The sequence below is a fragment of the Ochotona princeps genome, chromosome 33 (genome assembly GCF_030435755.1).
Source record: "Ochotona princeps isolate mOchPri1 chromosome 33, mOchPri1.hap1, whole genome shotgun sequence".
Lineage (NCBI taxonomy): Eukaryota > Metazoa > Chordata > Mammalia > Lagomorpha > Ochotonidae > Ochotona > Ochotona princeps.
Window position 1 is genome coordinate 6,639,846 of NC_080864.1, and position 18,678 is coordinate 6,658,523.

Below are 18,678 nucleotides of genomic sequence, written 5' to 3' on the forward strand. Positions count from 1 at the left end.
GGGTATGTGGAAGAAGGAAGTCAGGCTGTTTGCTTCATGCTCTAATATTTATTTTCTTTACAAAATTATACTTGATAGATGTTATGTTCTTAATACTGAATCCTTAGGAAAAAATTGAAATTGGCTTGGGTTCCAAAAACATAATTATGAATTTTGGAAATGTTAAATTTTCAAATTCCTTAAGACTTAAATAACAGTTCTTTAAGCAATGAAATATCAAGCATGTCCTGTATAATGCACATGTGGCCCAGAAAACAAGGTGTAGCAACTCCATATATAACTTTATAACCAGAAATTGAAGTTTGACTAAACACTGACACTTTTAGTATCAAAACTAGAGGCTTTTCAAAGAAGATTTACTTATTTTTATTGGAAAGACAGATACACAGAGAAGAAGAGAGACAGAGAGGCAGATCTTCCATCTGCTGTCTCACTCCCTAAGTGGCTGCAACAGCTGGAGCTGAGCTGAGCTGAAGCCAAGAGCCAGGAGCTTCTTCTGGGTCTCCCACGTAGGTGCAGGTTGCTAACACGTTAGGTCATACTCAACTGCTTTCCTGGGCCACAAGCAGGGAACTGGATGAGAAGTGGGGCTGCCGGGACATGAACCAGTGCCCATTTGATATCCCAGCATGTGCAAGCAAGGACTTAAGCCACTAGGCTACCACACACAGCCCCCAAATTTCATTCTCATCGAAGAGTTCAAGCGTAGATACAGCAAACAGACACATGTTATGTATTTTTTAAATTTTCCCTTAAGCTAATAATAACATGTAGATGTAGAGCTGTGTGGATTCCATATATACCTATTTATCAGATTGGCCTTACCAGATATTGTAAGATATCTTTCATCAGTACAGGTGAATTTCCAACAATTTATTGCATAGACTAGCATTGTTGACCCAATAAAACTGAATTTTCATTCCACTGTTGAAAACTACCCCTGTGGCTATGCACTTGTGGAGCCAGGCCTGTAGGACTGAAGCGGCTGAAGTGCTAGGATTGTCCTTCATAAAGTGGCAACCAGGCTTTTATGGAAAAGCATGTTCAAGTACCCTTTGACAGTGGGCCTTGCGACAATTTTACATCCAGTCACCGTGGAAATTACATCACTCTGCATTGATTGGAGGGGTGCTCCTATAGTTTCAATCCATGACCTTGATAAACACCATGTGAAATAATAGAACTGACTGTGCATGTTTAATTGCAACACTAATTCTCTAAAATTTCCAAGCTTCTCAAAATGAACGTAACATCCTCTGGTCCTTGTGTACAAAAGTTTACAGGGTTGCCATCCCAGCGCTCACGAGGGGAGGAAGAGGGGTCCAAAGCAGGTGTTTTTTTCAGAGATGTTTTTCCTCACCTGGACAGTGGCAGGTGCACAGCCTCAGGGTAGGTTAATCCCCTGAGTTCCTGGAATAGACCGTGGGGAAGTAATGCCAAGATATAGAAGCCAGAATAGTGTGACAGCAGGGACAAGAGGCTGAAGGGAGACCCTCTGAAGTGTCTCGCTCTGGATTTCTGTCCCTGTGTGGCTCAGCCAACCTGCATTCACTATCTATCACTTGAAGACATATAGCAATAACTGAAGTGTGGTGACCTACACGGAGGTTTAGACTACTTGAAGAAAACTGAGCCAACACACCGTACGAGAAAGCTGCAAATTCTCCTAGGATCAGCCGGCGCTTGTGGCTTGCACCCCCCTTTGCATTGCCATAACATGCTGTTGCCTGCCATGTGTCTTTGCTTGCTCCTGAAGCCTTTGTACAGTTCACAAGACATCCCTCATCAGAGCTGCTATAAGGTAATGGACCCCAGTATCGACACTGATGGTGACCTGATACTGGGTGCATTTTTCCCACTTTACTACATGAAACCAGAAGCAGCCAGGACCCATCTGTCTTTCCTAATGCAGCCAGAGTATAAAGTGGAAGCAGACAGGTAAGCTGAACGTTGAGTGGTGTGTGAACTGTGCGTATGTCGGAGTGTGTGTGTGTGTGTGTGAGCGTGTGAGCGTGCTTGTGTCTATGTATGGTTGGTTGCTTTTTAGAGTTCCAAACAACGTATACTGATGCTACAAAAATGCATAACAATGAAAGCTGGTGTACTCTCCCTTCTTTTGCCTATAATGATCTGATCCTCCTGCTTTTCTGCTTGCCCTGACCATACCTTCAAAGAGATAGATTGATTGGTGAGAAAGAGCAAGAGAGAGTGTAACAGAGGAGAGAGAAAATGTTTCATATTGAACCCCTTGTTTTGAGTCATTAACACTTGAAATTTCTGAAATGAGTGAGGCACACAGATCTCTACTCTCAACCTCTCCAGCAAAAGGCAGGACACATACCATGGTGATCTGGCATGAGATTGGTGTTAGATGTAGTTATTCAGTCTGGGGAATCGCCACTAAAGAGTGTGATGAGAGATTAGACTTTTATGTCTGAGATCCACCACCCTCAACGCAACCTGCCACACACAGAGATCAATATTTGAGTCTTTCTCAACAGAAGCCTTAAGGGCACCGGATCCTGATGGAAAAAGGAACCTTGAGTCAGTGGTACTCTAGAAAAAAAGGGGAAGAATTGAGGACTGCTTTGTTCAGGCAAGAAGGACATAAATCTGGAAACCATACTTGGCATTCTGCCTTGCAATCTATATTTGGCAAATGTCTGTCCTCCCTGTTTGTGGCCAAGGAGGGTCAGCCAGTGTCTGCACTTGTTGTCACATGCTTGAACTTATTATACCTAGACCTGGGAAGGTGCTCTGTGGCCACAATCTACCTATCCCATCTCTAATTAAACATCCACCCTAATTACTACATTATGGATATATTTCCCTATGCCTGATGCACTTCATGCTATTGTATACATGATCACTTCATGTCATTCTAAATGCATAACCCACATCTCTTCACCCAATATTGGACATTTCAAGTGTCACCCAGCTTGCTGGGTGATAATGTGCTTATTTGCGTATTTTACTGGTTAGAATTATTGGAGGATATTGTTGGGTCCTGAAGTATTCTCTTTTGGAAAGCTTTTGGTATTGTTGACAAGCACTTTCTGGTCAACCTGCAGTATTCCCATCACTGTCTCAATCCTCATTCCTGTCTTCAGTGTGTCCCCATTCCCCAGTCCTTCCCTCATGCCCAGGACACCACCAATCCACCTTGTGTCTCTGTACCATTCTGCCTGCCAAGAACACTTCATCTAAACTGGTTCATAAACTTTGGGATCTTCTGCCACTGGCACCTGTAACTTCAAAATATGTTATCCTTGGTGTGGCTTGTAGCAACTTTTCTCACAGTAATTTTACCTCTAGATCTACAGTTGGGCTTGTGGATACTTGTTAAATGATGGCAGCATTATGATGGGTATTTTACAGTCTTCTTGGTGTAATGTTTACCATGCTATCACTTATGGCTTAAATATTTGGTGAGAAAATCAGCAGAAGAACAATTGTATATCTTGTTCCCCCTACACATCGTGTTCTAGAATCACGGTCATGTGATTCTTAAAAATCTTCAAATTAACACATGTGCGTTTGGCACACTTCTTTTGTAAAATGGGCTAATATTTTCACACAGTGGGATTGCATTAAATTGCACCCTTCTAGACGATATTGGTTATCATGTGTTGTTAAATAGTATCATCAAGGTTACTAAGTCCAATGTAATGAAGATCATTCCCTATCATCTGAGTTGGTTTCAAGGTCATGGGCTTCGTGGTAAGTTTGGCAATTCTCCCATCGTAGTAATTGACTGATGTGTATGTTGGACCCTTGACCAGTCAGCAATGACCTTTGCTGAAATACCTTGTGCCTTGATTTGCCTGTGATGTTGAACTTGCATGTCTGCTTCTCATGAGAGTTAATGATGTGCTATCAAAAGTAAGCTCATAACAAGTGCCATAGTAACTCAGCAATGAAATCAAATGCCCTTTATTTGAGGAATTAAAACCAGGAAAAACTGATGAAAATCAGTAATTTTAATTTAATGACATTGATTTGAGATTCAAATAAGTAAAAGTATTAAAAGAACCCAGTAGCCAATTTTTTGTGTGTGTTGAATTTTCTTCATGTGCAACAAGTAATCCTTCTATTTGAACCTGAAAAAATTCTGGTTCAAGTACATATGTACAAGAAATAAAATTTGACTATATTAAGGTAGAATGATGAAATTTCATACTCTGCATCTAAGGATACTTCACACAAAATTGTGGGAAACTTGAGAGAAACCCTAAAAAAAACCCACTATCATTGGAAAAGTATATCAAATATTTCTTGAAATTAGCAAGAACCAAAATGACAGCTTGCTACCTCCAGCATTCCAACATACAGTCCAATGCAAGCCAACCACCTTGTGATTGCATAAAATAATTTAATTCCAATAATTTATCAATAAGTATGAATTAGACCAATATTCAGATCACACATGAAATATAGAAACAAGAGAAAATTCATAGGAGTAAGAGCAAAGGAACATATTCTGAGAGAACAAAACTTCCACTCAGACATGGAGCACTTGAGAGCTACTGTTAAACTCGATCTTACTGCCCATTCTGGACAGAAACGTGTACAGAAGGTTCGGGAACACGATGCCAACTGAAAATACAGAACTCACTACAGGGGGAACACGGTGAATGAAAGTAAAGTGAAAGCTGTGAATGGCCTCACAGTTAGACATCTTAAGTCAAATGTGAATTAGCCAGTCAAATACAACTTAACCAGTTGCTTCCATGGAGTTGACATTTCACAGTGGAACTTGGCAGACAGGGCTCAGGAAGATGGTATTGGTGAATCTATGTAAGAGAAAAAAAATAATCCCAAATATTGGAATAAGTGAGGAGCAGGAAGGCATTTAAAGAGTTCCTGAAATCATGGATAGCAGAAGTGCCTTTTCCTTTCCGTGTGCCTAAATTGGGGCTTATTAAGGTTATCCGATATTGCTTGTGAGGGGGAATGAGCAAAGGCATCCAAGGACTACTCTCCATGGGTCACAGCTGAGCTACCACAGAATGGCGCCTGATTCTGTCTATTGTTGTTCAATGGCATTGTTGTGTGGATGCACTGAATTTCATGGCCTGATCTTCCTCTGTGTTATTGTCCCTCTGCTTAGGTGGCTGTGGAAGAACTACCAATATGTGCTGGCCTTCTACTTTGCCATCCAGGAGATCAATCAGGATCCCCGCCTGCTCCCAAACAAGTCCTTGGGTTTCCAGTTGTACAATGCCTTGGCCAGTGAACAGTACACACTGTGGAGTGCTCTGTACTGGCTCACAGGGGACCATAGCATGATCCCCAACTACAGCTGCCAGACACAGAGTAAGTCGGTTGTTGTCCTTGCTGGAACAAGCTCAGTGTTTTCTGCTGGAATTGCCACAATTTTGGAACTCTACAAAATCCCACAGGTGAGTGGGATGTGAATTCTGGTGAGAAATATTTTCACCTCCTTCCAAGTCATTCTGACATTTTGGATGAAAAGATAATGCAGACTTACCTAGCTGCCACTTGAAGCTACTCTGAAAACCATGGCAGTCCTAACCACCCCCTCCTAAAAATTTTTTGGGGGCTCAGTTATTGATAGATCGGTTGTCACCCATACACTCTGCTTAACTTTGTGCCACTCATGGCCACACAGGCAGATTCTTTCACAGAATTATACTTAATTTTCCACATTTGACTCAGAGTGAACTGTGTGTGTGTGTGTGTGTGTGTGTGTATGTGTGTGTGTCTGAAAGCTGAGAAACAGATATAGATGCCCTTTCACAGGTATTGTCAGAAAATACCACCAAGCGGCAAGAGCTGCCTGGCAGTGGTGAATTCCTGGAGTCTGACCTTCATTCCAAATATTCCAGACAGTTATCAGGAACTTGATTTCATGAGCAATCAATGGTGCCTCTCAGGCTCTACAATAAACTTGTCAGAGATTCTAGAAGGGACCCAATGCAGAGAAGTGAAGATCTGGACACCATCGAGACCAGAGACAATGGCCGATTATGCCTCTAGTCTGAAAAGCACTTTGGCCAGGACTCGGAAAACTCATCTGATCGTATGCTTCAAGGAAAGCCAGGTGAAGCTGTGGGAGCAGGTGAAACAGGAAGGACTAAGAGATGGACACACTGAGGCTGGTGCTGTGGCATGGTAGGCTGAGCTTCTGCATGTGTTGATGGGGTCACACATGGGCACAGGATCAAGTCCCAGCTTCTCCACTTCTGATCCAGCTCCATGCTTGTGGCCAAGGAAAGCACCAGAGAGTGCCCCCAAATGCCTAGACCTCAGACCAGGCATAAAATTTGGAAGAAGCTCCTGGCTTCCGGTTTCATATTGACTTAGTTCTGGATCCTTTATGCAAATTCCATGCCACATCTCTTTTTATTCTGGAAAGGATGAACTCACAAATTATCTCTCATTCCACAAATGAGTTTTCTCAAGTGAAGCATGTTCATTCTGGAGCCCAGAGAAAGGTACTTGGCCATCTCCATTTGAGATTTGCTGTATGAAACAATATTGTGCTCCGCTTCTGATAGAGTTTTAAAAATGTTTCCCAAGTTAAATCATTGTGTTTAACTTTCAGCTCACTTATGGCCCATTTGATTCCACGCTGAATGATAAGAAGCAGTTCCCCTCACTCTATCAGATGGCCACCAGCGACAGCTCTCTGGTCCACGCCATGATCTCCCTGCTGCTGCATTTTGGCTGGACATGGGTGGGACTCTTGGTGTCTGATGACGTGAAAGGCGAGCAGTTCAATCAGGCCATCCAAGCTGAGATGGTTAAGAGAGGCATCTGCTTGGCCTTTGCCTTCAAGCTCCATGAGACAAGGACAATGTATGAAAAACTGAGACCTATTTCCTTTATTCGGTCAGCATTTCCTCTGCAAATGTGCATATCCTGTACAGTAACGTCAGAAGCGTCTTTACCTTGGAACACCTAGGGGTATACTATCTAACCCTGGGGAAGGTGTGGCTCATAACAGCCAAGTGGGACATTGTTGTGGATGAGACACATCACATGTTGCACTCTTTCCATGGGGGTTTTTCCTTCTCACCCCACAAGGGCAAAATCCCAGGACTCAACACTTTTCTCAAGACAGTGAACCCCTCCCACTACCCAGATGACTTCTACTTCAGGGAACTTTGGTTTCATTTTTTTCGCTGCCTACCTGTTGGATCAGTTTGTGGACAAACAGCAGTTTGCCCTCCCAATGTTTCTTTTGAATTCTCCCCAGGACACATTGACATGCTGACCGTGTCTGACTCCAGCTATTTAGTGTACAATGCTGTGTATGCAGTGGCCCACGCCCTGCATCGGATGTTTCTGGAGAAAGTAGAAATGGGATTCCCGGAAGACGCAGCTCAACCTCTGATTCTTCCCTGGCAGGTAAGCCCCCTCCACAACAGGACATGCTCTCAGCCTCAGATGGCAAGTGTATTACTTGAGAATATTTTCATGTTGACGTTAGCATGAGCAGGCATGTAGAATGTGGAGTCTTCCTCAGTGTGCGACAGTTGTCCATGTGTGGAGGATTAGATGTCTGTCACAAGAATTTAGTCAATGGTTTGTTCACATACACTATACTCACACAAATATACTTATACCTCAACATCTCAATGAGCTTATTGTCCAGGTACACTCATTGCTAACGCCCAAATTAGGGGAAAAACATCACTAGTACCCCTAAATTCCTCACTATGCCCCTTTACGTTTCTTTTTTTTTTTTTTTAACATGTTGAAGTGGCAGTGATCAACTTTGTAAGCTTCAGGAGAACAAAGTTTATAACTGCCTAATCAATGATCTGACATCCACACAGTTTTATCCTCCCATCTCAACAAGCAGAATATATGATTGTTCCTCTTGGAGTCTGGCTTATTTCACTAAGCATCACAACATCCAGCTCATTCTATTCTGTTTCAAATTTGAAGCTTTTGCTCTGTCATGTGCCTGAGTAATATTCCATCACGATAATACACCACCTTTTGTTTACTCACTCATTGTTTAATGAGTGAATATTGACTGAGTCCATATTTTAGCACAATACTTGATTGCTCTAGACACGACCAGGATTTATTTATTTATTTATTTATTTATTTACTTATTTATTTATTTATTTATTTATATTTTTGTAGAAAGCCTTCCACATAGGGTCAGGTAAAATCTCACTGTGCTGATGTATTTCTGGTCATTTCTGTTTCATGCTTGAAAAATGGCTGTTCACATCCTTAGTTCACCTATTGAACGAATCATTTGTTTGGCTTGTTAGTTTCTGGAGTTTGTTGTAGATTCAGGATATCATTTCTGTTTGAAACCATATAAAGAAGTTTTCCTTTCCATTCATGAAATTGTCTCTTCACTCTGTCGAGTATTGTCACAAAAGTTACTTAGCTTCATGAAATGCAAGTGTCTAGCTTTGTCTTTATTGCTTCTGTGTTTGGAGTATTACCAAAAAGGTCTTGGCTGAGTTTGGGCTTGCAGAATTTGAAATGTTATTCTCTAGCAATTTGACGGCTTCTGGTTTTGTATTTAGTATTTTCATAAATGCTGGCATGACACCTCAAACAGATCTCAAGTAGCAGCATAATTTTGAACAGACATGTACAAATACATTTTTCCAGCTTAGATTGTGAAAGAGACTCAATGTATTGCTAAATATGAGATCTGTGAGCATTTGTAAACACAGTGCACCTCTCTTGATATATAGATTGCTCTGGATTTTAACACTGGCTTATTACCACCTATTACCCATGTGAAAGGATTCAATTAATAAAATCTTCCTGCATGTACAGGAAATTGTACTAAGCAAACAAGTTGAGTCAATCAAATGGGATGTCTCACAAAAGGCATGCTCACATTTTTATCACACACACAACACACACATATATGTATATATTATGTGAAATCAGAAATTTTACTGTGTAATGTTTCTAAGTCTACTTGCAATAAGAGATCTCAAGCAGTTTGGGACATGCAGCCTTCACATGTAAGGCAGTAAGTTAATTGATTATGAAGGTGATCATAGATAAGCTAATGGAACATTTATGAAGTTGAGTTCACATCATTGGAGACATTGTAACAGAAAATTGCCTTGACTTGAACCCATGGCAGCATGATGGTACAGACCACTAATCCTCAAGCAATTACCCTCCCAGTTCATGAACTGAAGCAAAAGGAAGAATTTCCTAGGACATATGCACCTCCCATCTCTAATTTGATTGCTTTCTTGTTTCTAACTATGCTGCCCATCCAGCTACATCCACTTCTGAAGACAACACAGTTCACCAACAATGCTGGGGATCATGTGTCCCTCCACAAAGCAACACCTCGTCAGGCACACTACGATATTCACAACATTGTCAACTTTCCTGCGGGCCTCCAAATAATGGTTAACATTGGAAAGTTTTCCTCTGGGAGTGGACGTGACCAAAGCCTAGTCATCAGGGAAGACATGATAGAATGGCCTGTTGCATTCAAGGAGGTATGGTTCTGGGGAGAATTCTGGAGTGCAAAAAGGCTCTGGGTGGATGTGGATCTCCTTGGATCTCACAACTTCAGATGTGGAGCACTGATACATTAAAAAGTCACAGGGAACTCAATTTCATGAGTGCAAGGAAATGCTTCCTGCCAGCTTTCCTTACATACATTCTACCATGATCTCTTAACAACCATCGAGAACAGGCAATCCAGGGATTATAGGGCAGCAGGGACATCTGTCTTCTTGGCAGTTTACACAGTTTACACAGAGACATTGTTTACACCATGTATGCTTACAAGCAACAAGTCAGTCTTTCTAAAGTGCTATTTAAGTTTCATGTATTTTCATTCCTTGTCTAGGTGATAAGCAACAGTTGCTTGCCAAGGACAAAAGCAAGCACAGAGGGCGTGCGCCGAAAGTACTCTGGCAGAGCCTGCCACCTAGGCAATGTTCCCAGGGCCAGTCACCTGCCTGCCTTCAGGTGCTGGTCTCCAAGCACTTGCAATGATCTAAGGCATTCCTGCCAAGGTTCAGAGCCCAGTGACCAGTTCTCAGCACACACTCCTCCAAGCTCCCCATGGCTACAACCAGACTGGTCAGATTTCAATTCAAGTAGTTCAACAGAAAGACAAAATTGCCAAAGGCACGTGTCTGGAGATAAATGACATGAATGTGATCAGGTGTCCTGACACTCTCTGGTAATGAGTTGGAAATCTTGAATGAACATCAAGAAACACGAAATTCTAGGTCTATATGCTGTTAACAGGACCAAGACTGCAGAAGGCATAGTGACGCAGGCCAGTCTTGTGATGGTGATGAGGGAAACAGTGGCATCTTCTCAAAGTGTGGAGTGATGTGTCAACCCCTGACCAATGCTTCTTTATGCTCCCTCAGACTCCAACATCTGTGTGTAGCCAGAGCTGTGGGCCAGGATCCAGGAAAATGCCAGAGGAAGGAAGAGCTGTCTGCTGTTACACTTGTGTTTCCTGTGCAGAGGGCGAAATTTCCAATCAGACAGGTATAAAACACCTAACTGACCTATGAGAACTCCATTGTCTTAGGCATAGTGGCAGTGGGATCACAGTGCACTGTTGTTCTCCAGGCACACAATCACTCACTCTTTGAACAGAAGTGCTTTAGAGTTACTATCCCACCTCATTGTATGTGACCTACTACCTGACAGTGCTCTCCTGACACCTTGACTCTGTTAGGAAACCTCCATTACCATCCACTGCTGCATGACACAGTCTCAACCAAATCCATCGAGGAAATCACACTGAGGTCTAAACAAGAAGCAGCAGGTGTGTGTTTGTTTGAAAAGACTGTGTGGATTCCTAGAAGTAATGAAATCAACACGTTTATATACACTAGTGACAAGCACGGAACTATTACATATACACTGTTGGGGAGCTATTGTATTACTTTCTGGTTACATCCTTGAGATTGGGCACATGTGAAGTACTCAGAACCTACACAAAACATTGTCCTAGAGGCAAAAAACACAACAAGAGAAAAGCAAAACACAGAAAAATGAATGTGCAACATGCCAAAACATGTGCATTTTGGTCGTCCTAGGATTTTGCAAAAGCTCAAGAATTTGGGAATTAGCTATCCAAATCAAATGCACTGAGAAACATGAAAATGCACTAAGACTCATCGAGAAAGACATTTATGGCCTAAAATATCATAGATAAATGCATCAGTAGATAAATTATCAGATTTCATCCAATGTCCCAATGCTAATCATCCCAGCAGTCAAAATATTTAAAGCAGGAACAAGACCACAAAGTAATGTCACCCAATGAATCAACATTTCATTGATATTTCATTGAAGCAGAGACACACCCACCTACTAATCTGTCCTTGATAGTGTCATTCCTGTTATAGAAGCTTTAGTGATCTGTTTCAAGACATAATATGCAGTCCCACGCTCTGGGTGTTCCTCATAAATGATGTGAAACAAAAAGCTGAATAACCCATGCCTCCATGTAAACTTGAAAGGAAAGCTTTAACAATTATGAAATGTAATAACAGTGATGAAAATATCACTAATCAATTAATCTCACATTAACAATAGAGCTACCCTTTATTTCAACCATTTCATCCAAGCCTCTGAATGAAAGAGTTGCCAGGATGAGTCCATGGTTAGATTTAGCGTCCTGTTTAGAGTGTAGATGTCATAGAAATAAGAGATCATTTAGTTATCCATCTAAGTGAAATGTTTAAACCCATGAACAAGCAACAGTTTGCCTGAATAGATTTTTTTCACCTGCAGATGAGAATTCTCCAGGAGTCAGAAATGCATAAACTTGCTCTTGTGTGACACAATGGAACACCCTAGCAATCAGCACACAAAGGGTCACTGTAGACTGAACATTTTCCCAACAGGGAAAGATTCAGATTTAATGCAAGGGAAATCATGAGTTTTTTCTGTCCTACAGATGCAGAGCAGTGCATCCAGTGCCCAGAGCAGAAGTACCCAAACACGGAGAGAACTCACTGCCTCCCCAAGCTGGTGACTTTCTTGGCTTTTGAGGATTTCCTGGGGATGGCCCTGGCCTGCATGGCTCTGGTCCTCACTCTCCTCACTGTTATGGTGTTGGGGATCTTTGTGAAGCACCAACACACACCCATCGTCAAGGCCAATAACCACACCCTCAGCTACATGCTGCTCATCTCACTCCTCCTCTGCTTCCTCTGCTCCTTCCTCTTCATTGGCCGTCCCAACACAGCCACCTGCCTCCTAAGACAAATCACGTTTGCCCTGGTGTTCACACTGGCTGTTTCTGCTGTGTTAGCCAAAACCATCACTGTGGTTCTGGCCTTCAAGGCCATGAAACCTGGAAGGACCATGAGGCGATTGCTGGTGTCAGGAGCCCCAAACGCTGTCATTCCCATCTGCTTCCTCATCCAACTGACTCTCTGTGGCATCTGGCTGGCAACATCTCCTCCCTTTGTGGACGCAGATGCACACTCTGAGCATGGACACATCATCCTCTTGTGCAACGAGGGCTCCATCACTGCCTTCTACTGTGTGCTGGGCTTCCTGGGCTCACTGGCCCTGGGCACTTTCACTGTGGCTTTCCTTGCCAGGAAGCTGCCTGACACGTTCAATGAAGCCAAGTTCCTGACGTTCAGCATGCTGGTGTTCTGTAGTGTGTGGGTGACTTTCCTGCCTGTGTACCAGAGCACCAAGGGGAAGGTCATGGTGGCCGTGGAGGTCTTCTCCATCTTGGCCTCTGGTGTGGGTCTCCTGGGCTGCATCTTTGTCCCCAAATGCTACATTATTCTCATAAAGCCTGAGAAGAATTCTTTGAAAAGCTTCAGGAAAAAAGTAGGACCTAAGCGTGTCTAGATATTTTTTCCAAAACATTCACTGTCATCCTTGCAGTGTTTGGAAACCAAATATTACACTTCATTGCATTCAGGTGTATAAAATACTATGTCCTTCTTCCTATATATTATTTGTGGGTAGTAAAGATATCCTAGCAGAGTACATGGGATCCATGTTTGGTCTTGGCTCAAGCTGTAGTTCTGAGCACCACTGGGACATCCTGGTTCCAGCTACCCAGCCTGGTTTGACTCCTATTGTTGGCTTTAGACACAGCCCTGACACAGGCATTTCAATGGAGAGATGTGTTGCATAAAATGGGATATGTCTCTGTTTTATCATTTACCTTCTATGTCTCTCTCCCCCAGAGTTAATGCACAGGCTGAGAAACTCTTAACTGAGTTAAAACAACCATGGTGTAATCCAAACCTCAGATCAGCATGAAGATACAATAGCCTTGTCCCTTTATTTTAGCATGAATGTTCTGGCAATGGTATCCTGTGCAGATAATGTTAGTGCCTACATAATGCTAAGACATTTGAATCATTCAGACTTTATGTTCCAATATCCCTTTCCCAAGTGGAGTGTTTTTCATTTCTTAGCTGACACAGTCATTTAAGTGAGATTTCTGTCTCAGGTTGGGTTCAGGGGTCACTTGGTCATCAGCGTTCTTCTGTGGTCCTTTTCAAGTTCTCGCAAAACATTCTCTGTGTCATAGTGAATGCATTGTCCATGTCTACAGGACCTGATTGCAACATTTTATGTTCCTCAGCAATATATATGGTTTTACGTTTGCTTGAAGGTTTCTTTCTTGAATTGCACATGGGGACACTGGGCTGTATTGGTTGACGTGAAAATCTTACAGCCATGAAGAGCTGTTTTCAGCTGGAACAGTGAATGGCAGGAAATTACCACCACATCCATGGTGCCCTTCCTGATTTGATACAGTTTCTCACATGCCTTTACAACAATTTCCTCTCTGTGGACAGAACACATGTCCATCACTCCAGAAGTTAATTCTGTATACTGTCCAATCACCACAGCCTGAGATCATGCACTCAAGCCTGTCCTTCACTTGCTTAGTCATAGTTGAAGCACATAGTTAGCTTCTTCATGAAAGCAAGGGCAAGAGTTAAATTAGATGGGGGAATCATATAAAGTCTCGACAATAGCAAAGAAGCATTTGTTAGAAGTATCTCTGAAAGTGGACTTCATCATCTAATATCTATTCTTACTTATACAATAATACTTGGCAGATATTTTATTCTTACTTATATGCAGTCCTTAGAAAAGCAATTGGGAATGCAAAGGTTTCAGAAATGTGATTAGGTGCTCTGGAAAAGCTGTTTAAATACCTGAATACTTAAATTATAGCTGTTTCAACAATGAAATTCAGTGATGTCCTGAATAATGCACAGGGGACCAACAGACAAGCTTTAGAACAGCGTATTAATAACTTTTAAAAATGGTCCAGCATGATAGTGCAGTGGTTAAAGTCCTCGCCTTGCATCTGCTGGGATCCCATATGGTTGCCAGTTTTAATCCCAGTGACTCTGCTTCCCATCCAGCTCCCTGCTTGTGACCTGGGAAAGCAGTGACGGACAGCCCAAAGCCTTGGGTCCTGCGGCTGTGTGGGAGACCTGGAGGAGTTCCCTGCTCTTGGCTTTGGATTGGCTCAGTTCCAGCCATTGCACTCACTTCAGAAGAACCATTGGATGGAAGATCCTCCTCTCTGTCTCTCCTCCTCTCTGTATATACATCTTTCCAGTAAAAATAAATGAATCTTAAAAAATAAGTTATGTTATGAATGTTATATGTTGTGTATAAACTAAAATTGAAATGTAAGTGAGGTGGTCACAGAAGGTGGCTAGGAACTCGCATTTACTTTTAACATATTGGTTACTCACTACTATGTCAATTAATTCCATAATGATGTAAATTTTTGCTGATGGTATGTTGGAGCTTTCAATTGACTAGGATGATACTCTGCTGGCTCTGTCTTCAGACCAGAAAGGGTATACCTAAGAAGCCGTTGAACTTGACTGGACAATAAGATGCTGGACTCTATGTTTGGTATACGCTTGCAATGGGGGAATCTCAACTGAACTTGAGCTGTGGTTATGCAACAAGGTGGAGGAATCCACCATGGTGGGAGGGTTTGGGGAGGGGTGGGGAGAACCCAAGTACCTATGAAACTGTGACACATAATACAATGTAATTAATGAATTAAAAATAATAAATAATAAAAATGATATATATATAAAAAAGAAAGATTAAAAAAAATAAGTTTAAAAGGGAAATTTGAAATTTTGTTTTGCCCCAAACATGGTCCTTACGGTAAAAAAAAAAAAAAAAAAAAGAAAAAAAGGGGTTTGCAACCTTGGCCTAGAGGCGGCTGACTGCCCCCCAGGGCTCGGGGCAGCCCTGGGGGAGCTGCCCAGCCAGGCCGGATCCGAGAACGAGAACTCAGCATGCCAAGACCACCGCCGCAAGGCAGTGAGGGGGGTCCCTGGCTATTTCCCAGGCCCAAGAGCTACCACCTCCCCCCAGGTAAACCCGCCATGAGGGAACCTCCAGAATGGGGCTAGAGGGATAGCTCCACCCCTCGGCCATAAGCTAGAGGTGGGGCGATTGGGGGAGGGTTTGGAACCTTGGCCTAGAGGTGGCTGGCTGCCCCCCAGGGCTCGGGGCGGCCCTGGGGGAGCCGCCCAGCCAGGCCGGATCCAAGAACGAGGACTCAGCATGCCAAGACCACCACCGCAAGGCAGTGAGGGGGTCCCTGGCTTTGGGCAGCCAGTGCACCAAATGGTGCCAGGCTCTGCCTGCTGGCCACCCGGCGGCGAGCCACGGAGTTTTTATGGTCAGAAAAAGCTGCCCAGGGATACTCTTGAATAAGGCCAGCCTTTGTGTAGGTCAGAAATCAATATCTGGTGATTCCCAGCAATAGTAAACATAAGCACTAGGGCAAGAGTGGGACTGAGACATAAAGGTTTGAATGAGAGTACCCTAAGATCTATTACAACCAGATTGAGTTACCAACCAAACCAAGACCCAGAAGCTCGAGTGGCCTAGTAGGGAGATAGTGGGCATCTTCCTCTTACGTAACTACCCCTCTGATGAACACGAAACCAAGATGGGGTGGGATTGCTAAACAGAAATTCACATGCCAGTATTTATCTGGGCTGGGTAGAGGGCTGGTCGGGTCGAGTTGGGCTTCGAAATGCATCAATAAGTTCCAGAGTTTAATGAGAGGTAGGACAGACTGAACAAGACTGTGGTAACTCACTCACATGCATGGAAAGCAGGGACAGGTGTAGATCGGGTGGAGGTTGTGTGGAGTCATCCCAACCGGGCTACAGCTCACATTGATTTGTGTGGAGACTGAGTGTGAAGTCGGTAGGATCGAGCCGGAACACAATACCCGTTGGTCCAGGTGGATGACAGAGCTGGAAACAGAACTGACCCAGCGGAGTCCGGTCACCTTAAGCAGGGCTATGACATTAACAACACGCCAGAGAAACATATCGGGGGAAGACTCAGTTGGGGAGGCGAGGGCCAAACCCTATAGAAATTCTAGCCCCACAGGTCACTTCTAGAGATGGAATGGTGATGGACTAAGCTAGGTGTGACTGGGAAGCATGCCTTTGACCACAGATTGGAGAACCGACGGCAATCTGAATTAGTTGGGGCAGTGGCGCTCGAGTGTGCATCCTGAGGGGGTGCGGGGTGGGCCGGACTACAACGTTCAGCAGCTCAAGCAAGGCAAAGGGGAGGGCCGGATTGCACCGGCTCTGGCTCAAAGCGCAGTGGCATGTGGGAAAACGGGATCCGGGAGGGGCTCAAAGGGGAGAAATGTGAAGTTCCCCAGGCGAATTATATCTCCCACTGGTGAACTGGGGGTCGGAAAGGCTGGGCAAAGCTACATCAACAGCTGGCCAATGTATTAAAACAGCAACAGAATGGGCGCGCCGGGCAATACAGAGCACACCTTAGCCCACAATTAAGGTTGGTAACCAGGGTGGAGCACAGGACGTGCCCAGCTAAGTTTTTATACCAACTGGTCTGCGTGAGCCATGGACGCTGATCCACAGTGTCTAAGGCTAAGGTTGTGACAGGTGAAGGGCTAGGCCAAGCTGAGTCAGAGCAACCACAGGCAGGCAGATCACTGGCTGGGAACAGGCTGCGGTTGAGGGGCTAAGGGAACACTGTAGCTGGGTGGAGGTTCCCACCAAGGGGCACATGAGCTGGAAAGGGGCTGCGTCTAGTCAGGATACAGTTGTCTCCCTTGGCACAAGTGTGGACTGGGACAAGACGCACAGGGCCAGGCCAGACTGCAACACTTTCTGATATGTTTTGATGTTTTTAGGTCAGTCTGGTTGCTTCCAAATAATCTCTTTTCACTAGAAGAATTCGTCACGTGCTCATGAAGTAGACGATGGCATCATTTTTCCCAAAAGACTTCTGTGTTTCCTTTTAGTTAAGCATGTGTTGGTTACTCAGAGGCGCATTATTTTATCAGGGTGCTGTAATCTGTTGTTGATGTTGTTGTTGTTGTTGTGATTGATGTGGCTGTTATGAAATGATGTCAATCCAGAAAACAGTAATATTATTTCAACCCCAAACAGCCTGTATCTCATGCAATAAGACATTGTGAAGTAACCAATGAACCAACAATCGATATGAGTCAGATTGCTTATGATCTACATCAAGAATTGTAAAACCTAATAAACTTGTAAGGCCCTATGATACTTGGAAATGGGGAGGGAGAGCAGAGAAATCTTACATCACCCTAGTAGGTGTGAGGAAGACGGGAAGTATAACCTATCAGGATCATAACTGGTAATTCATAGACAACAGACTTGAGTCAGCATTAGACAATAGCAAAACTACAAAGACATGTGGGGGGAATCAGGAGCAATCCTAACAACCTCTTAACAGGAGGTCATATGCATAGAGCAGGGGGGTCCCCAGAGTGGAGCAGGGGGACAGGAGGAGGCTTGTATCCCAACCCTGAACACTCCCAGAGCCTCACCAAGGACTTTCAGTACGACCACCGAGGACTGCATCCCTACTGCCAAGGAGACCACGGGGGAAATGGAGTGCCTTCAGAGGCCAAGAACTCTGAAGTCACCCACCCCCATTTGGATCTACAATGTGGGATGGAAGAAGCCCAATTCCTGCCTTGCAGGATCCAAGGTCATCGGAACGACAACCAGGATCCCTGAGCGGTCCGCAGAAACAGAAGAACAGTAAACTTCCTTCGGAACTAGGGAGAGGAGCATTCTCTGGCCCTTGCCTGCTTCCAACTTTTGGTCCCCACCCTCTTTCGTAAGGACCATCAGGATCACTCCAGAAACCCCTCATAACAAACAAACAAATGAACAAACAAACTAGAATAGATAGAACAACAAGGAAAGCTTAGAAACAGACAGGAAGCGGTCAGCCGGGATGCACTTATAACTCACTGGGTGGGACACAAAGATCAGTTACTCCTCTCTGGGGTGATAAAGATTTCTCTGCACACCCCTCCCAAAAACGTTCACCTAAACTGTTGACATTGGTCCTGTTAAAGTGATAGAGTTAGACTACCAGAAAAACAACCAGGTTCAGCAAAATCATGCTTCAATGCTATAAAATGCTAAATACTAACATGAAAATAGACAAGAGACAGCTGAATAGCAATCTATAGCCATTTTAAGGTATATAGAACATGGTTGAATATAAACCAAAATTAAGAACTCGCATTTACTTTTACCATATTGGTTACTCATTACTATGTCAATTAATTCCATAATGATGTAAATTTTTTGCTGATGGTATGTTGGAGCTTTTAATTGACTGGGATGATACTCTGCTGGCTCTGTCTTCAGACCAGAGAGTGTA

General features: G+C 43.5%; 1 protein-coding gene across 1 annotated transcript; it reads left to right on the plus strand.

The window, feature by feature from the left end:
- Positions 1–1,804: 1,804 nt before the first annotated feature.
- On the plus strand, positions 1,805–12,819 carry LOC118760801 (vomeronasal type-2 receptor 26-like). Its single transcript, XM_058657677.1, has 7 exons — positions 1,805–1,938; positions 5,111–5,402; positions 6,569–6,892; positions 7,051–7,374; positions 9,240–9,467; positions 10,359–10,482; positions 11,906–12,819. Exons 1-7 carry the CDS (start codon positions 1,805–1,807, stop codon positions 12,817–12,819), a joined length of 2,340 nt encoding a protein of 779 aa, XP_058513660.1.
- The last annotated feature ends 5,859 nt before the right edge of the window (positions 12,820–18,678 follow it).